General features: G+C 42.1%; 2 protein-coding genes and 1 long non-coding RNA gene across 4 annotated transcripts; 1 reads left to right on the forward strand and 2 right to left on the reverse strand.

Moving 5' to 3' along the window:
• Positions 1–3,810: 3,810 nt before the first annotated feature.
• Positions 3,811–4,219, reverse strand: LOC134188434 (uncharacterized). The gene is made up of 3 exons (XR_009971345.1): positions 4,127–4,219; positions 3,973–4,066; positions 3,811–3,905 (listed from the first exon to the last, which is right to left on the reverse strand). It is a non-coding gene; the product is annotated as an uncharacterized LOC134188434 (long non-coding RNA).
• A 1,559-nt stretch (positions 4,220–5,778) lies between these two features.
• LOC134189055 (nicotinamide N-methyltransferase-like) lies at positions 5,779–13,793 on the forward strand. Its single transcript, XM_062657287.1, has 2 exons — positions 5,779–5,854; positions 12,944–13,793. Exon 2 carries the CDS (start codon positions 12,955–12,957, stop codon positions 13,741–13,743), a length of 789 nt encoding a protein of 262 aa, XP_062513271.1. The 5' UTR covers positions 5,779–5,854; positions 12,944–12,954; the 3' UTR covers positions 13,744–13,793.
• Positions 13,794–18,203: 4,410 nt separating this feature from the next.
• On the reverse strand, positions 18,204–26,711 carry LOC134188708 (nitric oxide synthase-interacting protein-like). Of its 2 annotated transcripts, none has more exons than XM_062656879.1 (13): positions 26,642–26,711; positions 26,328–26,380; positions 24,098–24,150; positions 23,974–24,038; positions 23,193–23,239; positions 23,070–23,133; positions 21,547–21,597; positions 21,363–21,484; positions 21,261–21,308; positions 21,132–21,197; positions 19,837–19,907; positions 18,960–19,068; positions 18,204–18,645 (listed from the first exon to the last, which is right to left on the reverse strand). In XM_062656879.1, the coding sequence occupies exons 1-13, from the start codon at positions 26,709–26,711 to the stop codon at positions 18,577–18,579; spliced, it is 888 nt and encodes a 295-aa protein (XP_062512863.1). In that variant the 3' UTR covers positions 18,204–18,576. The 2 variants fall into 2 exon arrangements, with proteins under 2 accessions (XP_062512863.1, XP_062512862.1); XM_062656878.1 differs by having other exon boundaries at positions 23,187–23,239.
• Between the last annotated feature and the right edge of the window lie 16 nt (positions 26,712–26,727).

The following is a 26,727-nucleotide window of genomic DNA, read 5'->3' on the forward strand; positions in this document are numbered from 1 at the left end:
GGGTGCACAAATCCCCGTGACACCGCAACGTAAATAATGTAGCAATCTAAGCGCTCTAGCTAGAAACAGACCACAACCTTTACAACCAGCAGTTACCTCGCGTACCAGAACTCATAGCCTCGTCACGTTTTGACCTCGCGCTGTGGTAACATATAATTAGTAATACAAATTGATGGATTAAATGCCTTTCTCTAAGAAATGAAAACAAACTTTTTGCAAACAACATTTATACGGAAAGTGTTGGTTGGAACAACAATTGCAATTGCAATCAAAAGTAAAAGCAGAATTAATTAAGTAGCTAAAATATGTAGTCAGAAATCTCTAAAGTGATAAAACCATGCTGAAATCATGTGTTGTTTACTCTGAGACATGTTTTTTCGTTTGATATAGTAAAAATAGGAACTTTAAATTTATACGTCATCAATCATTCCTGAATTCTTCCAACGATCAGCTCATGAATTGACCAATTAATAATTAAGTGTCTACTTTTGGTTCTTCGCATTAATAGAAACTCTTCCTAGACACTACGTTGATCGAGTATATAGTTGAGATTTTTATAGGAATGTTTGAGGCATGCAACTATTCTATGTTTGTCATGCACAATCAAATAGATACTTGAGATTGGCTATATTGGTTTAAATTTGGAATTCGGTTTGTAACACAGCAATAATTAATTATAGTAATAGTAATTAAGAGCGTTAGACTGCTAGATCAATTAACATCTGTAGTCCCTAGCTGACCTATTTCTTGATCATGTATCTAACAAACTGCCTGATTAATTAGAGTGACTTCACTCTTTAGAGCTGCTGACCTTGAATTAGATTGCAATTACTAAAGTGTTTAAAATTTTAGTATATTTCTTTTACAGGCGAATTGCTTAATTAATTAAGTTGATCTTTTAGATCTTTATTGATAATAGCTAATGAAGAAAGAATGAGTGTTCGATGGCCAGTGAATATAGATTTTTTTGCTATAGCTAACACTTATGATTTAATTTCTACTCATCTGGATTGAACTGGCTGGTGATCCCAAAGGCAGCACAACTTCTAAGATCTGGGTTGTTTCTTTGATAGGTTATAAATATTAATGAATAAGACAACTGTAAACTGCTGTAATGTGATCAAGTATGAGAGCAATAATCAGTATACATGATACAGCTCGTCATTAGTTGCACCATGGGACTTTTATAATATGACATCATACAAAAACTTCTGAGATAACTTACATATGTTAGTAGATTCAACTCCATTGTTTTGAATGTTACTTAATTAGATGAGTATTAAATGAATTGTTTTGAATGTTAGTTAGACAAGAATTTTTGCTTAGTTGTTACTTAATTAATTGTTTATTAATTAATTAAAAACTGTGAGTGCAACTCAAAGGTGCAGGATGCAATGGAACAAATCACAGTCACTGTCTGCATGTACATGTCTGATTTTCTGTACGCTTCTTTCAAAGAAAAAATATTAATATACATTTATGTAGAAACTAGATGCGTACACGTCGACGTTGAAAACTGCAAAACATCGTAATTTGTCCATTGTCACGGATGCAGAACTTGTTTTCTTGACACACCATCGAAAAACTATACGTAGATTACGCGCATAGAAAGACGATTCAGAAACGAGTCGCGTCTACATGTGCAAATGTGTGCTCACACATGCGGCAATGCAGGTACGCCAAATCCCTAGGCATGCCTATGCGTACAGAAGATTGCGGCCATTTGACATGCTGTTGCGTACCAACACCTTTGGCACGTACAGACATGTGACATTCCCGGCGCATTACCAGCGCGGCACGCATCGTCATTCAAGCTAGCGCATACCAACGCATTCTGTACGGAGGCGCAATGGCGGTGATGGCAGGAACGAAATGGCATGTAACTATTTCACGCAGTGTGAAAGTAGTCGTCTCATTGACTACTTCCCTGTGGATAAACATACCACTAATTCGGTAAGAATTCGATCAGGACTGTGCCCATCCGCCCCACTTTCAAAAAGTGGCTTTCCGCCAGCTGCTTATTGCTGGTAACTTCCGTTGTTAGCTGTGCCGATTAAATAAGTAATATATTTCAGCATGAATGCGAGCAAACTTAACGTGCGCTAGATTGCTCGCTACGGAAGCCGGTAGCGGCGGATTGATATCAGTCCGCCGTTCTCAGCCGCACTGATATCAATAGACTCAAATCGTGTAGCGCGCGTTACCAAATATGTAAAATTTACTTTTCTAGGTACTACAAAATAACGTGCGCTATTCTAGATACAATGGACACGTCACCGTCTTGTATTCTAACTAGATGAACTGTGGAACATGTGTGCGCGCTCTTCGATCTGCTAGCAGCTCAGGGGACCCCAGTTTGGGATCGTTGTTTGGTTCACGTCGTGGAAACGGTACTAATCGACTTTCCAGTGAATTGGATACGAGTAGTGGGTTTCAGAAACCATACTCTTCCGATGCAACGATTGCTGGAGCACTGAAATCTTTTTGGTATGTTTAGATAATTAATTAAATTGATTAATAATAATTACAAAATTAGACAAATACACACATGCACACATTTAGTTGTACATGTGTTCAGTAATGATGTAGTCGTTATTGTAGAGTTATACATTGCAGAAATTTCCAAAAGATAATTTCAAACTTAATGCAGGACTGAAAAACGTCTTTGGATTGAATTATTGTGTGAATTCATGTTATTTTGTTGCTGATGTGTATGAAATCTCTACAATAACTAATATATCATATCATAGACACATGTGTGGGTGAGTGGTCATCTGTGTATTATGTGTGTGTGTGTGTGTGTGTGTGTGTGTGTGTGTGTGTGTGTGCGTGTGTGTATGTGTGTGTGTGTGTGTGTGTGTGTGTGTGTGTGTGTGTGTGTGTGTGTGTGTGCACATACACAGATGACCACTCACCCACGCATGTGATATATTAGTTACTGTAGAGATGTCATACACAGCAGGAACAGAATAACATGAATTCACACAATAATTCAATCCAAGGACGTTTTTCAGTCCTGCATTAAGTTTGAAATTATCTTTTGAAAATTTCTGCAATGTATAACTCTACAATAACAACTACATCATTACTGAACACATCTACAACTAAATGTGTGCATGTCTGTATTTGTCTAATTTTGTAATTATTATTAATTAATCAACTTAATTAATTATTTAAACATACCAAAAAGATTTCAGTGCACCAACAATCATCGCATCAGAAGAGTCAAGGGCTACTCGTATCCAATTCACTGGAAAATCGATTAGTATCGTTTCCATGACGTGCAGCAAACAACGATCCCAAACTGGGGTCCCCTTAGCTGCTGATTGAAGAGCGCGCACACACGTTCCACAGTTCATTTATTTAGAATACAACGAGAATACAAGGCGGTAACATGTTCATTGTATCTAGAATAGCGCACGTTATTTTGCAGAACATTAATATTAACTAATGATTGTGGCATTGATATTACATAAATTCTACACATTTGATAACGCGCACTACACTATTTGTGTCTATTGATATCAGTGCGGCCAAGAATGGCGGACTGATATCAATCCGCCGCTACCGGCTTCCGTACAACCCGGGCACGTGTAGATGTCGAGCGGCAACGCATGCGCAATCACTCCAATTTTAGTAAGCGCTGTTTCTTTGGACTGCAGTGGAAGGGTCAACTGGATAAATGATAAGTAGGGCTGCAGGGCCTTAGGAGCTGCGAGTCGGTGCGACCAGAGGCTGCATGCGTACAACTAGAACCACATCTCCGTATGGTAGCGCACGCTAAATGACCATACTTTCTAACGCGCGTTAGGCCGCACCACTTTTTAATTGCTTTCTACGCCACTGCAATAATGTAGTCCTAGCATTTTCTTCTGTCGTTGGAGGAAGTCTCATCAAGCAGTGGTCTAAACAAAAACAAAACGAAGTTAAAAGAGTAACCTAGAGGTCTGGTTCAAACACATATAACCATACGTTTCAGAACATTCAATTTGCGACTGCATGTCCAGTGTGCCCCTCCCGGAGACCTTGCCACTTACATTGCAGGAACCCTGCTCCTCTTTGCTAACTAGAACATCAAGAAGATTTCTTGCTAATTCAATACGGTCCCTCGTTGTTTCTGCCTTACTGAGGCAAGAAAACGGAACTTTAGCAGCAAGTCGCTTATCCCTACAAACGCTGCCATGCACTAGACGATCAACATTTACGAACATGAGAAAACCTTTCGCGTGTACCCCTTGCAAAAACATGTATCCCGTATGTGGCGTGAGCTTCCTTCAGCAGACTTCCGTTTTCTCGGTACACGTGCAAGTTTTGGTAAAGTCTAAAGGAGAACAGTTAGAGTACACGCTAGCGATGCATTATGCCAAGTTTTGTCTTTCAAACGTCTATCTAGAGCATGTTAGAAGCAAAATCGACGTTCGCTAAGGCTGACGTCACGAGGTGGAATATTCCACCCACGTTTAAAAATAGATTATATAATAGAAAACGCCGTTGTACGGGCTTCAAACTTAGCAATTACATTCAACTAATCATACAGGACAACGCCAAGGGTCATTTGCATTTTTTGGTTGCAAACGTGTTCGTGGTGGCGTCCCTGACGTCACGGCACAATGACGACTTCAAAATCTCCTTGTCGTTCCTCTTTATGATCCGGACAATATTCTCTATTGGAGAAAGATGAAGAAGATGGCGTAGAGAGTTTGATCGTGCTTGATTGGCGAGTTTCCGACTCGTAGTTGGACGTTTCACTTCGGCCGAAATTGGCCAAATCGGCCGTCCAGCACACTGAGAGGAGGATTCGGAGGAAGTTAGCGAAGATTCCGAAGAGAAGAGGTATTGTTTCGTAATCACTAAAACGTAGTTGGGAGTGCGGTTTCGTTACTCAACGAAATTTTTTCTTCCAAGCGTGGTCATACTTTCGGTCGCTTTGTTGATGGCAACGGAACCGAATGTCTGCAAGAATGCACCGTCGCGCTGGCTAGTAGAACGGCGTAGGTGAATACAAGATGTCTCTACGTACAGAAGGTTTGCTGTTGCACACTTTTTGCGGCATTCGGGGGTCATTTCAGGTCATTTCGCACGGTCTAATCAGAGAAGTGGCCAGGGCGTGGTCGCTGTCGAACAGAAGCTCGAAGCTGTGCGTCGTACAAGCAGAGGATGTGCTTTGTTGAGAGTTATAGTTTTTAGATAGTGTAGATAGATGTGTACAGTTGGTTAGTGCTACTTTGTAAGTAGTTTTACAATAGTTTGTGTAGCGGAGTGTGGTGTGTACGTTTTCTCGTAACAACCTGATTTTCTACGGTCCCGAGGTAAGCGATGTTTATAGCCGTGTAGAGGTCAGTCTGTTGCATCTCCAAATTCGTTTTTGTGCCTGTATGGCTTCATTCTAGGTTCTGCGCTAGACCCACAGTGATGAAGGGCCGTTTCCTAGTGGATACCGCAGTAGGCATTGATATCAAACTTTTTGTTTTAACCGACGGTCAGATGACGTTGACCAAAACCATTGTACGAAGTGGCAGGTCTGTAGCTGTCGAGGTAGATTTATAGTGAATTTTAGAAGAACTACATGCGCCACCTTTCAAATAAACCGTTTTTCCAAGGGGTACAAAGTTACCTGCTTCATCATCGCACACAAAGTCGTCGCTTCGAACTGGCTTTGACCTCGCTCTATTCATCTTCTCACGTGCAACACTTCCCACTTGTTAATTAAGAAGATGATGACGTCTGATTCTGATTGGCTTGCTGATAACACGTGATAGCCATGCTGACCACACGTGACAGATGCTTTTGCATTTCCAATGAGTGTACAGCTGTTGCTGCAGGCCCTAGACACGGCAAGGATACAATAATTCAGGTAGCTTGTTCATTTCATTACTATTTGTAGTGTAGTGGTACCGCGTTGATACGGGCTTCCCGGTCACGTGGCACTCTGGTTGTTAGTAGCGCGAAGTAGCCTTTCTGTGTCCTAACTAATAGTTGAGTTACTACGGGTGCGTTCGAATACTAATTCCAGTTCTAGAACTGGAACTGTCAGAACTGTTAGAACTCTTGCTAGCAAACGAACGCTTAGAACTGTCAGCAAGTTGAGCATGCGCAAAGGCTCATACTTCCGGTAAGCGTCAATACGAAGTAGCATAACGTTTCTACTCCACTCGTTGTAGTCTGTTCGAACATCAGCAATGCTTTCGCTTTCGGTTTTTGGAGCTGCTCGCGCCAAGAAGGTCACTGTAATCAGTCCCAAATGTCGTTCTTCTGGTGTTCGGCAAGCCGATGGTCGCTACAAGTGTTCATTATAACAAACAAGAAGGTCCACAACGGCCTCAGCATCTGTACCCGTCATTTCACTTTGTCAACCTTCGGGAATTTTGCATTTAGGGCGTGACAGTTCCAACAATTCCAGCTCGCTAGGCAGAACTGCTAGAACTGTTCTGACAGTTCTAGAACTGTCAGAACTACCAATCGAACGCTATAGAACTTTGCTCCCTCCTCAGGGCCGTCGGAAGCAAATAAAGAGTGAAGGGGCCTAACGCACGCTAAGGGGGCGTGGTGACATAACGCGCTTTAAATGATTAATTAATATTTGTCTTTTATCAATTAGGTGATTGATCAATGTGCATGTGCACGCCGTGTGAAAATCCAACTTTCATTACCGTGATCACAAGCATCACATTTCAACTAGCCACGTAATAGCAAACTCCAACATGCCTATTTCAACACTGAACACAAGAACAATCTAAATTACCCTGAAATGAAACGTTATTAGCAGGACTGAAAGCGGCTTAGCCGAAGTTTGCGTGCTGTGTAGAAGTATCACTTTCAAGAAACGTGCCAAAAACATTAAGTCTATGCTCCAAACCTTTCACGAAGTCATTGGCAACATCTACCAATTCAAGTTTGTCTGTACGATCTCTATGAATGTGCAGTAACATCAAGTGATTTAACCTTTCTTGGTGCATTGTCAATCGTAGATAGGTTTTAATTCGCCTCAAACAGCTGAACGATCTCTCGCTGACAGCGTTAGTTGCAGGCATTACCAAGAGAAGCCTAGCAAACCTAAAGACTTCATTCAAGAAGCTTCTTGGGCCTAATGAGAGAGACTTCAACATGGCAATGATATCATTTATCGTGCAAATCTTTCGTGAGCGAGGGCAGCAAATGATTTCAGCTGAGCTTTCAAAATATCAGACCTAAAGTCATCTTTGTAGAAATCCATTAGAAAGTCAAGATCCTCTGCATAACTTTCTTTTCTCGTTGCTTTAAGCAGGACATCCTGAACTTTTCTATAAACTTGGAAGCCTTTCTGATCAAAACGATCCGTGATACAGTTGAAGATCAAATCGAATGCTTCAAAGTACATTTTTCGATAATATTGATCTACCGTTGCGGGTGACTCATCTTCACTTGTTCCTGTTTCTAACCTCTTGGGTATTTTTCTTTGCGGGACATTGATGGTTCTGATATGTCCAGAGCTGTTGCCATATCCTTCACATGCTTCCAAAAACTGGCAAAGTTGTCTGCAGTCCTATGAGACAACAGAGTGCGTAAAGTAATCTCTGCTGCAGCTTGCCCTTCTGAAGCAGAGATATCTCCACGCTGCAGTGTCCTGCTCAAGTTGTCGCTGTGACGTAGAATAAGTTCTCCAAGGGCTACACCAAATATGAAAGAGAACTTAGTCATTTGGTGCGCAACTCCACCTAATCTACCCTTCAGCTTGGGGTCACGAGTTTCTTCTGACGACTGTTCCCAGGTTGAAAGGAGTGCGGAATAGTTATCCAACACACTCTTAAGAGCATCGGCTCTTACAGTCCACCTTTAGTTGGACATAGAAGGCGAATTTCTGGTGTAGTAGGTGATGTGGTAGCTTTCTCCTGTACGAAAATTGCCTGTCGTTTGGGCGAAAATTTGGCTAGCTTAGTTATTTCATACGTAGTGTCCAGAGCATCTTGCAGTATCTTGAATTTTTTCAGTGCATCACTGCATGCTAAGTTAAGTGCGTGTTCATAGCAGTGTGTGAAAACCGCTCTTGGTTCTTCGTCAGATAACCGCTTGGCTACTCCTGACTTTGCGCCGCTCATATTCGCTGCCCTGTCGTAGCATTGCCCACGAGCTCTTGCTAGAGACAGGTTCATTCTCAATAGCGTATCCGTGATGACATGAACTAGAGTGGCTGCAGAAATGTTGTCTACCTCATATAAACCGATAAATTCTTCGTGGGCATCCAGATTATCATCCACCCACCGTAAACATATGACAACCTGCTCTTTGTTTGCAAAGTCTGTCGACTCGTCTACCATGATGGTGAAGAAAGAAGTCTGCTTCAGAACTGACGCAATGTCACACGATATGCGTAAGGCCATGACCTTCAACAGTTCATTTTGTATGTCAGCAGAAACGTTCTTGTCAGATTTTTTCCAGTGATTCATTTCAAAAGTTTTGGATTGTCCTGTGCTTGTAGAAGAAGTATTTGCCTAAAATTGGAGTCTACTTCAGCCCCATCTCCTCGTAAAGGTAGCCCTTGACGAGCCAAGAACCCTACACATGAAACAATTTTGAGGAAGCAGAGAGAGGGTGAAACAGTCACACAGTTTGCTGCAGTAGTCAGTCATCTGGCGATGACGTGTCAATTTCCAGAGGTTTGTTTCCAGGAGATGTTACGTGACCGTTTCGTCTGTTTGCGCAGCACCATCACTCAGAAGAAATTGCTAACGGAAGAAAACCTTACGTACGAGAAAGCGGTACAATAGCAGTGAGCTATGAGAGGGCGGCAACGGATACTGCGGAGCTACAGGTGCCGTCTACATTTGGGCTAGGTGACACTCAGGAAGCGTTGCAAACACACAAGGTTGATGTCAAGAAAGTAGGCGACGGGAAGTTAGCGCGCTGCAGTTGTTTTCGATGTGGACGAGGGGGCCATCAGCCATCTGAATGTCGGTTCAAAGCAGTAACTTGCTTCAAGTGTCAGAAAACTGGTCATATGGCAAGGGTTTGTAAGAACAAGATAACAAAGGCAGCTAGCAGATCGGACAAGAGAGAGACAAAATTTTATGACCATGGAACAGGAGGATACACAGAGTGAGGAAGACAGGGATGATGAAGTGTATCGCATAAATACCACCACCCAGAAAGGGGAAACACCAATGACTGTTCGAGTGCACATCAATGGGGTAGATGTTGAGATGGAAATCGATACAAGGGCTTCCATCACCATCATGTCGGAAAACACTTACAGAAAATTGTGGACTAGCATCAATGAAAGTCTAAGACCAACCCACGTAACATTAAGAACATACACAGGGCAGCAAATCAGTGTGAAGGGAAGCAAAATGGTGCAAGTTCAATATGGAGACCAATCCAAGAAAGTGTCGTTGGTAGTTGTCTGTGGGTCGGGTCCCACACTACTGGGAGGAGATTGGCTCAAAGAAATACGCCTTGATTGGACAGTTATTTGCAAGGTGGAGTACCACAAGTCTCTCGAGGAGGTATTGAAGAGACATGAAGAGGTCTTCAGAGAAGAGCTGGGGACGTACACAGGCGATCAAGTGAAAATACTGATGGACGCCAAGGAGTGTCCTAGATACCGCAAAGCCAGAACAGTCCCATTTGCATTGAGGGACAAGGTGGAAACTGAACTTCGTCGGTTGCAGGAACAAGGGATTATTGAATCCGTGACGCATGCTGACTGAGCAGCACCTGTAGTGGCTGTCCTGAAGAAAGATTAAAACTGTTGGGTTATGTGGCGATTATAAACTAACAGTTAACCGCGCTGTGAAGCTGGACAGATACCCTATACCCAGGATTGAGGACATTTTACCAAGATGACGGGTTGCACAGTGTTCTCAACTCTCGATATGTCGCAGGCATATCAGCAGTTAGTACTAGACAAAGAATCGAGAAGACTAGTAACAGTGAACACACACACAAGGGCTTGTTTCAGTATACACGATTATCCTTTAGAGTGGACTCAGCGCCAGGAATATTTCAAGGAACGATGGAGAGTGTATTACAGGATATCCCGCAGGTGGGGTATACCTAGATGACATATTGATTGGCGGAAGGACAGAGACGGAACATCTGGCCATTCTGGAGCAAGTTTTGGTACGCCTCAAACAAGCAGGCTTCAGGCTACAGCGAAAGAAATGCTCGCTGATGACTCGATCAGTAGAGTACTTGGGACATAGACTGGATGCGGCTGGGCTACAGCCAGCAGACAAGAAAGTGAAAGGTATTCGAGCAGCACCAAGACCAACAAATGTCACGGAACCGAAGGCATATCTGGGCCTTCTCACCTATTATGATAAGTTCATGAAAGGATTGTCAACAGTACTAGGACAATTGCACCAGGTTGTGCGAAAGGACAGCAAGTGGCGATGGACAAAAAAAGGAAGAGAAGTCGTTTCAGAGGTCCAAGGAACTCTTATTATCCACTCAGGTGTTGGTGCATTTTGACCCTAAACGACCACTGGTCCTGTCCTGTGACGCGTCAAAGTATGGAATTGGGGCGGTACTATCACAAACTATGGAGGATGGAGCCGAAAAACCAGTGGCATTTGCGTCGCGTTCCCTAAATCAAGAAGAAAAAGGATACAGTCAGATTGAGAAGGAAGGCTTGGCTTGCATTTTTGAGGTAACCAAAGTCCATACCTATTTATATGGCCGTACTTTTCAGTTGGTCACAGATCACAAACCGTTGATAACGTTGTTCAATGAACGAAAAGCAACACCAACACAAGCGGCAGCGAGAATTTAAGGATGGCCTTGAAGTTGGCCTCGTACGACTACAGAATTCTTTTCAAACCAGGAACGCATCACAGCAATGCGGATGCATTGAGCAAACTACCACTTCCAGACAAGCCAAAGCAGGTGCCGATTCCTGAAGACACTAACTATCTTACTGATGGATACTTTGGACAAATCACCGACGACCTCAGTAGACATTGCAAGATGGACGATTAGAGATCCTGTTTTATCACAGGTTTACAAAGTCATACTCAATGGGTGGCCTGGAAGTTAGGCAAAAGAGCTAGAACCTTATGCAAGGCGCCGATGCAAACTGTCCGTACACCAAGGCTGTGTCCTGTGGGGAGCGAGGGTAGTGGTCTCACCTCCAGGAAGGAAAGTAGTACTGGAAGAACTCCACGATTGTCATCCCGGAGTTTCGAAGATGAAAGCATTATCAAGGGCTCATGTGTGGTGGCCTAACATGGACTGAGACATAGAGAGTTTAGTCCAGACTTGTTATGAATGCCAACAACATCGTCACGATCCTCCGAAAGCCCCACTCCATCCGTGGACTTGGCCACCACAACCATGGTCACGTCTTCATCTAGATTATGCAGGCCCTTACCAGGAATACATGTTTTTTGTCATCGTTGATGCACACTCCAAATGGTTAGAGGTGTACCCGATGAAAACAGCAACTTCAGCAGCTACAATAGAGAGACTGAGATGGTCATTTGCAACCCACGGCTTGCCAGACACAATTGTATCAGACAATGGTACTGTTTTGACAAGTGGTGAATTCAGCAACTTCTTACAGAGAGGAGGAATAAGGCACGTACGCTCTGCACCCTACCACCCAGCAACAAACGGGCTGGCAGAAAGGGCAGTGCAGTCTGTTAAACAAGGGCTGGCGAAAATCACCCAAGGATACATCAGTGACAGAGTGACTACATTTATACTACAGTACCGGAAGACACCTCACTCTACCACAGGCATATCTCCCGCAGCAGCACTCATGGGGAGGCGACTAAAATCGAGAATAGACATCCTTAGCCCTAGCCTGGGTGCGACCGCGCAGCAGAAGCAAGCGCATCAAAAATGGAACCATGATCAGCGTGTACTTCAGCGGAGTTTCAACATCGGAGACTGGGTGTTCGTGAAAAACTACAGACACGGGCCAGTGTGATTACCTGGAACAGTGGTTAGGCAAAAGGGCCCAGTGTCTTATGACGTTCAAGTAGCGGATAAAGTGTGGCACAGACACATAGACCAGCTGCGACATCGCCATGGAACTACCACCACCACGTCATTCCCACCCAATGAAACGCCAGGGACACACCGCCAAACTACTGCAAGTAGGGAGGAGGATATAGAGACACACGAACACCCAGATCCAACCGACACTCTAATAACAGAGCCACAAAGCCATTCAACCACAGCGGTGGAACCAGAACCAGCGGAGGTAACCAGACCTGTGATACCATCCAAACACCAGAGACAACAAGTTTACATTCAGACCTCACTACTGGAGCGGAAGAGAGACGTTATCCCGTTAGATGTCGGAAGCCTCCGGACAGACTAGATTTGTAAGAACCAGCAGTCACGGTTTAGTAGATAATCATAAGATTTGGTAGCTGTAGCGGTTGATGTGAGTGTTATCTAAGGAAAGAGGATTGTAGTATAGTGGTACCGCGTTGATACAGGCCTCCCGGTCACGTGGAGCTCTGGTTGTAAAGAAGCGCGAAGTAGCCTTTCTTTGTTCTAATAGTTGAGTTACTACAGTATTCGTAAATATTCTGGACGAACTAGATGTCTAGCACAAAAGTCATAATTCTCACCGTATTCACATCATCCGCTATACGTATTCACACCGAATTGACACCAAAGTATTGTTTTGCACTGTATTCGCACCAAAGCGAACCGAAGCCGGACCGGATTCTGTCTATTCAGTTAGACTACTGCCTCACTAAGTAGCATTTCTTACCTAATTCGGGCCGAATTCTCTTAGCCACTTTCGTTGTTGTCTGTCCAAGTGTCCTCCTGAGTTGGAGCTTCGATCACTAGAGATCGATGCCTTCGTGGAACAATTTAGAACTACTCAAGACCATTTCCTCCGGAAGTGCTTGGCAGTCCGGCCGTAGGCCCACGCCAATGGATGTAATGATGTTCAAATTTGCATATCTTCTGTTACACATTATTTCTTTAAATTACATTGTCTTTCTAGATTCGGTTCCGATGACGGCCATCTCGAAAGCGTTCGAGTGTACCTTCCATTTGAGAAGGTATCACAGCCTCTACTACACTCTCGGTTCTGCCTCGTTCTCCTCAGCAACAATCCGGAATCTCTTACAGCGTTTATCGTTTATTCACGACTTCTACTCAGAGGTCGAGCTTCACGACGCAAGGATTCTCGAGTTCGGAGGTGGACCTACGATTTACAGCCTCATCAGTGCGGCTCCTTACACTAGAGAGATTATCTTTACCGACATCAATTCGCAAGCACTCGAAGAGATCAGGCGTTGGAAGGAGAGCCAACCGGATGCGTTGGATTTTAGTGACGTCATTGGTTACGTGGTCGGGGAGCTAGAGAAAAGGGACCCAGAAGAATGTCTACGTAGGACTGAAAGTCTAAAAAAATTGATTACGAAATTGGTGAAGTGCGACTTCCGGCAACCACACGAGCTCTTCGAAGAAGACATGAATCCTCAGTTTGACGTCGTTTCCGTCCATTTCTGTCTGTGTTGTTCGGCCTCTCTGGATGAATACAGAAGCAACCTAGTAAAATTATCCAAACTGCTACGACCGGGAGGATATTTGCTGCTGTCGGATGCGCTGGAGGAGAGACGGATCAAAGTCGGTGATGAGGTATTCTCTAGCAGCCTGTTCCTGACTGAAGACGCCTTGCTGGATTCTATCAAACAATGTGGGCTGGAAATTCATCAAGTTAGCCTGCTAGAGGACTCGTGCACTGAACTCTCGGATACAACTAAGCGAATAACTCTAGCAGCCAAGAAACCTTGCTAGTACAATGCATTTATATTATATTACTAGTACTACCCGCCCTATGGGCGGTGGCAATCTGGGTGTTGGCAATCTACCGTTGTACGCCACTTCTGCAATGAAGACGCACCTTCCGCGAGACCGGTGTCATGTCGATCGGCGCGTTACGGACAGACGTTACGGACAGACATGTGGACAGACGGAAGTGGGCGTTCCCGAACATCTCAAACACGTCACACCCGCATATTCGGCACTTCCGCGAAGACACATTCGCGTAGCAATCTAATTTTAGGTTAATTTTAGCCCCCAAGCAATCCGATGCGACCGTTCGTCTCAGAGTACGCATGTTCCAGCATTCCCATCTCAGACTCTGCCCACCTAAAACGTCATAATCTATTCGTGGAGGATGACGTCACTTCCGCGAAGACATTCGCGCATCTCATTTCAGGCAGCCAAAGTCTCGTTTCGGCCCGTCGGAGGCGGTCGAGGCAAAATCCGACGTGACCGTTCGTCTCGGACTCGCGATCTCGACCGGCCCACCGCGTTTTGCGACGATCCGAGCACCGGCGTAGCGTCCGGGGGGAAAAGCGGGGGGAAAGCTGAGGGGAAGGTGGGGAGGCTAATAGCCTCCGAAACATTTAGGGCGTGTCACTTCTCTTCAAGCAGAACTACAATTATAACTTAGTAAAACAGTGAGAATCCCCTTAATCTCAGAGTAGTATATTGACGATTGACGACAACGTTAATTAATTAACAATATGTCTGTGACAATACACATCTCTATTTCAGTATGATAAAACCAGTGTAACTGTTGACAAGTCGTGGACACTTAAAGTGCGCATGACTATCACATATTTGAGACGTCGCTATCCGGCAGTGGCAGCGTCGAAGAAGACCGCATCAAAAAGGCATGCAGAAGCCTATACATCAATTCTTTTTCAAGTAAGTCTAGGTAATTACGGTCGACAACCCGATTGACCGGAGAATGGAATCTCCTGCAGCTCCGCTACCCAATGATTTGCTTGCACTGCACGATACTTTCTCCCCAGATATATTCTATCTATTAATTTAAAAAACTATAGCTAGACCTATATTGCTCGCTAGATGGCGAAATGCTAAAATTGGTCAACGTCGTTTGTACTGAATTGGTCTTCTAGATTCTATTGTCATCGAGATGCCATCTAATTTTGACGATTGCAGCAAGCCACGAAAACCTTTTTAGCACGGATGGTAACAGTGTGTCCACTCCTTTATACGCACACTGACAGTACGCAGTCCGACAGTTCATTTGTAACCTGAATTGATATTAATTTACTTAGATATCTACAAACTGAGAGCTAGAAAAGTAGGAAATGGGCGTGGCTTGTGGGAGAAATGGGCGTGGCTTGTGGGAGAAATGGGGGTGGTCTGCGGTCTAATTTATCGGACCACCAAACTTAAGGGCCACGCTACGCCGGTGATCCGAGATCGGCGTCGGAGTTGCGGCGGTTACCTAAATTGACAGCTCTATGCGCGCTGGACTTGAGCTTCTGACCACCTGATCTGTGCGTCGTGGCGCGTCGCGTCGCGCAAATATTTCTATAGTCTCGCGTAGCCAGACCCCCGCCGCTTCATCCTTCCGGACGAAATTGGGTCTGGTGAACAGCCTTTGATGTCGCTGTGTGCCACGTTGCTAGAAATCGGCTATCTAAAGACCGGATTTGGCTTCTTAAATGCTTCACTAAAGACCAGACTGGTATACAAGCAGTGCAATCCTATCTCATTAGCCGAATTCTCTTGTTTCGCAGAGAACAACTCGAACACTACAGCTAGGGTCGTTGCTGTCTGCATGTCTACAGCAACAATTAATTAAACGCGGCCGCGGGAACGTTGACGTCGACATGCTATAGGCTTCCATCTCCTACGCAATCTGTCGTGATCGTTGTCAACATCAAACAAGTAAACCACCGCCTTGACACAGGGGGCATCCTTCGATGTTGACTAAAGCTGGGATAGGATTCAGTAATTTCTATTCCAGCGTCAGCGTCAATATTGTGAACCAGGCTTTAGAACCGGTACCGCCTTGCTTTGACATAGCAGGATGGATACACGATCACCTAACTAATTTGTTAGTACATTCTTTCTGCTTGGCGGGCTCATTACATTGCGGAACTTGTTGCTTCTAGTTACAATCGTAGCTACCCAATCATCATTGTCTCCACATCCTCACGTGCTTCTTGAACATGGTATAAATTTCATGCCTATAGTCGCTCGGAGTCCTGAGATTCAGAAATTTTTCCACGGGGCGCGAATTATGTGAACAGACTTTTAATCTCCAACTTGTGCCACGATAACCACTAACTTAAGACCATTAGAGACCACCTCAGACAATGTGCAAGTAAAATACAATTTCGACAAATTGACATGAAGATCGATCGTGAGAAGGGGACTGGACACATTCACTGGCACGTTGAATAATAATAGGTTTGTAGGATTAATTAATTATAACAATTTAATTATTACTGCGTTTTCAAAAACGAAGATAACGGTGTGAGCGTTGTTTAGAGTTAACGCGATTGGGATAGAATTCGCTAGTTTTGGCATCATGAATAGAGAACACTACAGTGCTAAACCATCGGCCGGTGTATGTAACCATATCTCGTCACGTGATAATGTTCGCATACTGATGTATTTAGTCCAACACACTGGTCTCAGCTAGGGTTGCCAGTGCATGCAGGCGTGTAAACAAAGGATGCTACATTGTAACTCGTCTCGTACTTACAGGTCATTCGCTTCGTCCGACAAACAGACGCGCTGTCATGGACAGTATGTTCCACTTCGCAAATTCCCATGGAGCGCCAAATTTCTGTTGAAGATGACAGTAGTAATTGTAGCTGCAACAACACCGCCCAGCCACGCACACCGAAAATTCAAGCTGTCAGACTGAGAACCACTATGCAGAAACACCGTGAAACAAGCAAAATGTTACAAGTCAGGTACACGTACCGCATGGCACCTGAATCTTACCAGCACCTTCGCTCTCTATCTCTAGACGCCTGGTTGTTGGTGGGAAAACATGCACGTGCAAGTGTAGATTAGGTGTGTGTTTCTAAGTGCTAAACCCTTAGGAAAAGCAAAGTACTAAATAGCATGTACAGGATGCGCGACCTGCATGATGGCCAAATTCTCGTAGCAGCGAACAAACAAAGAGAGGTGGAGCCTTAGGATGACAGCACGTTCGACACAGCGTCTCGTCTATTGGTCGGAATAGCTTCATTTTCAGCTGAGCTAATCGAGTATAAATTTCTATGTATTAATATACCCTATTGCACTATCATTTCCAATCCGAATTGCACATATCTATTTAGGAATTCTAGCATGGCCACTATCCCATTAAACTGGCAATTGAATTCGGCATAGTGAGTAGTCTAGACGGTCGGTTGTCACCAGACTACAGTATCCTTAGCCCGGATATCCAGGTCTCGGGTAATTAACTAGAGGCGGAGCCTCTGGTTACAGTAGGCGACGATCCTCAGACAGATGTGCGCGGGAATTACCTATGTGCTAAAATTGTCATGAAGTTGAAGCTGTCCATTGTCGTAGATTTAGGTGGATAGGAGTGTAATTGCCGAACGTAGCGAGGCTTCTAATCCGGGTTGCACAACAGAAATGGGCGTGGTCCTATATGGCTCTCCATCGAGCTTTTGGTGTGTGTGTGTGTGTGTGTGTGTGTGTGTGTGTGTGTGTGTGTGTGTGTGTGTGTGTGTGCACAAATCTCAAATTTGTCCTCCCCACGACCACGTTTCATGGTAGGACCTACCTCAAAAAATCGTTTCCGTGTCCGACTACAGATGAGTCTAGGAACGATTCGTGCAAATGACGAAACGGCGGCGAAAACGCTTCATGAACTTCCGTCGCCCCATCCTTTTGTATTGCAACTAGAAACCGTGTGTACATGACAACCAAGAAACACCTTCAGGAGTTGAATGCCGCCTACAGTCAACTATCCACACGTCCCGTACTACAGTATGATCAATCCTGGACACTGTGCTGCATGTTGATAGTCACTGTTTGTCGATATCAATTTCTATGTCACTAGATACCATACCACTGTCGTTACAACGGAACCGAGTCCATACCTAGACTGTACATTTCAATTGCTTTGATCACGATCGCAAAACGACGACTATTGTACCTATACCAGGCCTATATACGTAATCTAAACTACTAGGAAGTTTGCATGATTACTTCCATGACAGGGTTTCAACAAATACGTATTGTCTAGATTGGACTCCGCGTTTCAGTAGACGGTATGAGAACTCCGTCAGACTCACAAACGCGAGGCGCCTACGGATACCCTACAACTAGTTAACTTAATTAAGCACACTAAGAAAACTTAGTCAGTGACTGATTGCCATAAATAACTATTCAGCAACTCTGTACTGTGTCTTTCTAGTCTAGCGATTAGTTGCATTATTGTTGACATATCCATTGAGATACTAGTACCTGTGTCAGAAGTCTGTCAAACTAATTAAGTAGCTGCAAAATTCGGTTAATATTAGTATCAACAAAAATAGACAATACACAGGTTTCAATCCAATATTGCATTATGTGCTGGCTGCTAAACAGACCAAACATTTGTTTACTTCTTGTGATGAAGTATAATTACAGCAGCAACATCAGACTATGTAAAACTAAAATTACAGGGTAGCTAAGCTCGAGGAACAGATTAGCCATTTACATGTAAAGAAAACATATTACGTGACCGATTATGTTCTTTAAGTTGGTCAATACTTTAAGTATGACTACTCCCTTGTGATATGTTGCAAACGTATTGTATGACGATTGCCGTGTAGGCCTTCGATGACTGTAGCCTTGCTATGCAATCATGACAGGATTGTACGTCTTCGCTTGCAGTTCATTCACACTGGAGTAGCCAGTACCTCCCTATATCAATAGTACAAGAACCTCAATACGTCAAAAAAGGAGTTTGAGTTCACTAGTCCAACTTCTATTTGTTTTAATCAAGGTACATGGCTTCGTCAATATTAATGCATGCCTATCCAACCAAACAGTATCCATGTCTGCTTAGGTATGTTGGTCTCTCATATACCTTTACATCCATTGTTTTGCTGTTTGTCCATCAATTTCTACAACCATTTTGCTGTCTGTCTCATGCTGGCTAGTATGACTCTTAATGTACTTTATCAAGAATTTATATTATCATGCCCAGACACCTCTCATACAAACACTGCACTCACCCGTTGTAAAGCAATGATATCATTGTCCTTCAGTTTCTGACCTGTAATTGGACAAAGCATATCCTTCTTGATAAGACGTTCAAAGCATTGTGTCGTCACAACCTTGCCACTAACACCAAACACAAACATATACATAAATAAATTATGTGTAAAGGAGCCAAATAATGAAATTTGTGATAAACAAGTGTGTCATTTACTCAATATTCGTTTCGGATGCAAACCACGTGTACTAAACAATTACAATCAGCTATCTACATGACCTTGACCATCCAAAGTTAACTACAGTGGAAGAAACAATCACTATGTACAGATGTCTCATATATGATATAGCGACTGTCAACAACTGGTCAGACAAGTGAAGAGATTCGTCTGCAACAGCAGTGCATTTGGCAGAAACAACTTTGATGCAGTCAATGTTCTGGGTCAGTGGGTATAGTCGTCTCATTCAAATTCTTGCATTGCAATTCTAATTTGTCATTCTAATTTTTTCTGGTTTTCTAATTTTAAATTTTAAGTCTTAATTTTTAATTTTTAATTTTAGAATAGCACTTTCTTATTTTCACTTTCTAAGTTTTGCATTATAAGATTTGATATTTAACATTTAACTTTCATGCACATTTGTGCTGCTCCAACTACCCACTGACCATCCTGGCACTGCAAATAGAGATCCGCTACCACAGAGTGACAATTTGGATGATTTAGGAAACAGGAATGACATTCACTAAGTTTGGCTAATGATTGGCAGGAAGATTTTGTAAAATACACACACACACACACACACACACACACACACACACACACACACACACACACACACACACACACACACACACACACACACACACTGCATTACATCACAGTCTGTGCTATCACATACCAGCTTTTCAATACAACACATGGAACCGAATTCCCCAATGCATCGTGAGTCACAGCACATTTGTATCGAACCTACAACACAAGAATATCACATTTTAATAACTGCATTTGCAACAGTCCAGAAGTGCAATCCAACATGAGTCCTTTATGCTATAAACTGCATTTTGTAAATCAAAGGAGAGTGACAAATTGCCCTCGTGGATACTGCGTGTGAAGAGTGAGAGTAATCCCAGTCAAACAAAAGCAATGGCAATTATGAAGTTTAATATATTAATTAAACCAAGTCAAACTGACATTTAACTTACTACAATATAGAGACCTAGACACATCTACTATACTGAACACAATAGTGCTCATAGTAAGTAACATCAAATATGTTTCCTTTTGGAAACCCAATGAATGCAGGAGCTGCTGAAGTCTTCCACTGTATATTCAGATATAGGGACCACTACAGAATGCACTTGTACTGTATCTGTAATACTAAGGCGTACAAAGAGCGAGTGCAATCACACTTTGCAAAATAAAACTGTCCCAGTTTCCTACAATATTCATCGTTCCTGCTTCAACAAAGAGAAATGCAGAACTAATAGATGCATTTAATTAAGTAGACATTAGGCTGATAATGGCTGTGATCAGTAAATACCTGCTGTACAGAGGAACATTTTAACTAAGCCAAAAGTAGTACACAAGATAACAACTAATGATATGCATCATTGACTCACTCCTGCTTCATACACGTTAACTCCTCACACAGCTGCATTTTTCCAAAGCAAGGCAGGGGCAGAGCATAGGAAAGGGTCAGCTGGTTGGACCTGTCGGGCCCACACAACCAGTGTTTGTAAAAATGGACTTTCACCAGCGAGTGATGGCCACAACTTCCGGTTTAGGTATAGATGATTAAATATAATATTTTTAAATATATCTTTTAGAGTAAGTAGCAAAAACGAAGTAGATAGTATAGTTTTCCATGACCAATTTGCGAGAACACAGAGTAAGAAATTTGGTATGTGCAAATAGATTAATTAATTGGTGTGGATTAGTCCAAAAATAGCACATGCTAGATGTGTTTTGTCACGTGACACAACCATGCCTTCTAGCGCACGTTAGGCCTAACTACTTCAAATATGCTTCCTACGCCTCTGCTAGATATCCTTTATGTCAAGCAACAGCTTGATGGTCAAGGACAATGAGTGCCATAGTCTCCCAACAATGCAAAATGACAAACAGTTAACACCTACCAGTCCCTCACTCATGTGCCACAATCTGTCCAACAGTGCAGCTAATGCAATTACTAACCTCTTTTGCAATCAGTGATTTATCTTGTGCATCATCTATTCTGGTGAAAGAAACAGTTACCAGATCCTAAGGAGAAATAATGATAACTGATATGACAAACACAACAACCCATAGGTCTGTTGTCTTTACCTTCACCCTTAACTGTTTGCCAGACATTGGACAGTAAGTTTTCTTGTCCTACAGTTACACATTCATGCAGTCACCACACACAAACTCACTTGCTAGACGTACCGGTTTCTTCACCGACGTGGGTTTGGCATCTGGAGTAAGAGAAGGAATCCAGAAACTTGGGAGATCTTTCCGTTTCTCGCCAGACATGTTGCTGACTGACTTCGACCCTTTGCTGCTGCCAGCTACAAAGAAAAACTAGGATAACTACAGCACAATCATCACTAACAACACGAATAAGTCTTACCTACTGCAACCTCCTTAAAAGGATCAATAGGAGCAGACGTTATCCTATTTTCTGTAACATAGTTGTGTTACTAATCAGCTGCAAATAATTTCTATGCATATTAATTGTACAGAAATCACTGACTTAGTCAAGTTGACAAAGCAACTACCATACAATTCTGTATCAAGCCCTGGACTATATGTAACAAAGGATCATAAACTAAGCGTATAGGGCATGGGCTATACCAGGAATCCATATTAAGGCTACCCCTTCACACAATAATTATTATGCTAACCAGAATACTATACAAAACCCATTCTGTACAGTACAATGCTGCTTACTGAAATACCAGCTATCCAAGCAAGCAAGTAATATACACACATGTACACATGCATGGGTGTATGCATGCACACGCACATGCACACATTAAACCTTGAACCTTGAACCTGCCATGCCCACTATGGGCCTAAGTAATGCAACACTTCTCTCCATACTTTTCGATCTCCAGCCAGCACTAGATTGGCAATTCATACATCACAGTTTCTATCCACCGTTGTTTGACACCATGTGTAGGTTGTTTGATGCCAAACAATTCGCTTCTCAATAACATCTTCTGATATCTTTAAGAGGGCATTCCATCAACATGATCTAACCATTGCAGACGCCTTCTATGGATTTATGTTTCTATAGTCTCATTAGATCTACCGCTTTCAAGTTGTCTACATATCTGATCTTATCGCACCTTGAAACACCCAAATAGCCCTAATGCATCTCAAATAAAATGCATTGAGGTGCATGTCGAATGTCAACCACACACACACACACACACACACACACACACACACACACACACACACACACACACACACACACACGCATGCACGTGCACACACACACACACACACACACACACACACACACACACACACACGCACACACACACACACTTCAAGAGTAGCAGACTAATAAATAACCAATATGCTTTTTACTGCAATCAGTCTACTATAATTTGATAGAGGCATCAATGCATTTTCGTTCAGTAATGAGGAACGCTAGCACTATAGATGCATAACAAGTGTTGGAATTAAACCATCTTGCTGTAAAAATAGAGCGTTACTACTAACATGTGCTTGTTTTAATTAATAACAGTCACACCCATTTAACACACGTTAGACCAGACCATTTGACTCCTTTGATGCCCCTAAAGCCTTGTTCACAATACACCTCGCGTCGCATCGTCTCGCGTCAAAGGAGGCCATTTCTGACATGACACGCTGGAATAGGAAAAAATCCTATCCAACACATCGCGCCGCGTCGTGTCGGAAACGGCCTCCTTTGATACGAGACGACGTGATGCGACACGGGGTGTATTGTGAACCAGGCTTAAGCAGTCTCTTTGAGTAACAATCTTCATAATTTTAATCTCTGTTGACTACATATAGACAAAATTTTAATGTTACTGCAGCAACCGCTGCCATGTATAGTTACGTATGCAGCCTCTTATCATTCGGACAGTACTGATTGCACATATGTTTCTGTCTCACCATGTTTAACAAATGCCTCTTCTTTAGCCTGCTGTTCAGCTGCAGCCAACTCAGCCTGTTCTTTCTAGAAATGAAAACGACATGCCAGATCATTGTACAATAACATTGAGAGACTACTTTGACCTCCTGATGTTTTCTTTGCTTCTCGTATTCTTTTGTCTTGCGTGCAACTGCAGAACAAATAGCAGACAGAAATTGAAATTGACTAACTTACAAACCAGATGTGGTATACATACAATACATAAGCCAAAACAATAAGGAATTGTGACATTTTATCAACTGGTTTAACAAAATAAACAAAGTAAACATTGCATATACAAATTAATTAGAAATTAATTAAATAGAAATGTTGCTTGCAAACTGCATGACCTAATTGAAAGCAAAACTAAAATACTATACCATACGCGTTGTTCCATGTAGTAGTTACTAAACACGTAACTGTTTGTACTACTACACATATCGTATTGTGATTACACTGTGTAAACGTTGTTTTGCGCATGCGCAATAATAACGCGTTGGTACTGTTTTCCTTTGCGTTTGATCAATTAGCAATGCACATTAGAACTCAAAACACAACAAAGAAATCGAAAAAAAGAACGAATAAGATATAATAAAAGAGAAAAAAAATGTAAAAACTGTGCCGGAACCCGGGATTGTTCAATTCGGATACGACCCATGCGGATCGTCCGGGGATTCGAACCAGGGACCTCTAGATCTTCAGTCTAGCGCTCTCCCAGCTGAGCTATTCCGGCCGCTGAACAATCGAGCGGAAACTCGTATTATATTCACACACGCTAACAGCGTATGCCTAATACATGTGCATACAATTCCTATTTTCCTAGTTTGCAATGCAAATCAGTTGGCAATAACATAATACAACACATCAATGAGATTATAGTCTCACTTTCTTTCTTTTGATGCAGGAGACACTCTAAAATGGCTTCACGATCATAGAGATATCCATCCGATCTTATGAAACATTATACAAGTTATGATCTTGTCGAAAACGATTTGCACAATACACTCACGTAACAACGGGGTCTTGGCATGGTTGTAATGTAAGACTGCAACAATCAAATCCCTACATACATAACCAACCGGTAGACGTAATACAGCAAAGTCAAATTTCATATCAAAATACTTTTATGTAGACTACATATTATAGTTGCCAAAAACATACTGTTAGCATACTTATTCGTGTGCAGTTTCCTCCAACCAAACGATTACATTTTTGCAATAAACAATAATAAGTTGCTGATGATGATGCAGTCTGGCATAAATGCACAAATAAATTCCGCACACATGTTTTAGTTTTCCAAATTGTTTCAGACCTACATAATTAACTTGCTTTGCAGCGTAAAGACAGAGCAAAAGCACAACAAATGTTAAAGATAAAATGTTTCCTTGCCCCAAAGTAAAACAAAACCTGGTTGAGAAACTCAGCTGCCAGTTAGATTGGTTTGATTTTAACTGATGTGGTTGGTTGATTTTGTACTGAACCAGATTATAAAATGATATGATTATTAGATTAGCATTCTGGCTTGGAGAGTAATCAAAAAGCAAGGCTACTGTATAACCGGTTATTTCTATAATTATGATATCTCTGTGAATTCTGTGAAAAATCACGGAATGCACAAATAAAGTTTGGATATTTAGGGTTATCCTCGGAGTCACAAGTCACCGACCAAACACATGCATACACACGTGTACTGGTACATGTGTGTACCAGTAACTGTCTTCCTAGTTACAACGCAGAAATTTAATTAGTAGTAATTAAAACTTTTGTCTCAATTCTCAAATAGCAGAAATTTAAGACTGGAGAAATAACCGGTTATATCAACATTGTTCCTATTACATCCAGACTTCTTGCTACTTTAGTCTACACGTTTATTTGTCCAACTACAGTTCATCGGTGTAGGAACCTAGATTTGGTTGAGGTGGCACAAATTTGCCTAAAAGAGCGTAGTACCACAACAAGGCTGAATGTATTACTATATATATATATATATATATATATATATATATATATATATATATATATATATATACATATGCATGCCGCATAAACATTAATAAACTAGTGTGTTACGTTAATGTTATCGGTTTCTATGTCTGTCATCTTTGTACATCAGCAGGTCATGTAACAGCTTTCAGAAGTTTTGCTAGTCTGACCTTAGTATTGATTTCTCAATCACAAAAAGTAATTGCTACTATAGTATTTTGCATTCAATTATCCAACTCAGGCATTCAACTATCTGTTGTTCTGTCATAAAAGTACCAAATTTATTATATAAATAATTATTTCAGTCTGATACGTACAGTCAAAACTGCGCACATTTCTTTCATGATGTCTTTCTATGATGCTCACTCACATTTCAGCTGAACAATAAATGATTGATTCAACCAAGGTGGAAAGGCAAAGTTGCAAAATTCAAGCTCTTTGCTTTAGCTAAACAACCGTAACGACGCATGATGGACTGTTGCATGGTATCACGCAGGACGCGCAGCTTACAAAGTATGCGGATTACACCACGAATGATGGAGCAAGGCGTTGGAAAGCTTCCTAGATATGTAGATTCGGTTTGCTCCCAACAGTTTAGTTAAACCTCTGCAGAGACGTGTGACACCAAGGTTAGTGCAAAGGAAATTATTGTACAACACATGCTAAAAATTCATGCTAAAGTCAAGATAAATTACAAATTATTGCGTCTAGACAGCTGATGAATAATGATATTTGCAACTGCCCAACCAGAGACTATGTAAGTTATTTAGTTTTTCATGTTATTGCACAGCCATAAGCAACGGATAATTAAACGCCTGAATCAGATAATTAAATGCCAAATTTGAATAATTGATTGCCTGAATTGGATAATTGAATGCTGGATTCGGATAATTAAATGCAAAATACTATATTAGTATTGATTTCTCAAGCACAGCTGGAAAAGTCGAGAGGAAACATGCTCCCAGTGCTCCGCAGTTCCTACGCCTATGCAGTTACAAGTTTACAGTTAGTAGTCTACAGGTATATTTGTCCTACTACTTCTAACTTGTTTTAACGTTTCTTTTTTCTATTTGTTATGCTAACCTCTTCCATTGGTATCTACTGTCTGGTTTGCACCAGTGCTAGAGTGTACACCAGTGCTAGAGTGTACTGTATGTGAAATAGATATAATAATAATAATTAACTATTACCAGTAAGTGATTACACACCATCAACAAAAACAACAAGAAGAAGCAAGAGTGTGTGCATGTACTCACTTTCACTGAGTCTTTACTCAATCTCTTTGAGATCGTGCCATATCCACCTTCCGCTACAGAAATAACACAAACTTAAATAATCAATTTCTCTAACAAACTTAAAAGTTAAATAAACGAAATATGTTCTATCACGTGATCCAACATATGGTCACGTTACTTGACCCTACACCGTTACGTAAACCTCTGTACAACTTTAGTGTATAGCCTACACAAGCGGAAAACTGTAAAACAGACTAAAACGTCACATCTCATACTAGAAATCCCGTCTGCTATCCATAAGCTCAGTAATTTGGAAGAATAACTAGCTATAGCACCTGTATCCTTTCTCTTTTCGTGATAAGAATAGAAAGACGAAGCGGTCGAATTTTTGCCGTGACGTGTCATGACGTACTGCTAATAA

Source organism: Corticium candelabrum, chromosome 13, assembly GCF_963422355.1.
Source record: "Corticium candelabrum chromosome 13, ooCorCand1.1, whole genome shotgun sequence".
NCBI lineage: Eukaryota > Metazoa > Porifera > Homoscleromorpha > Homosclerophorida > Plakinidae > Corticium > Corticium candelabrum.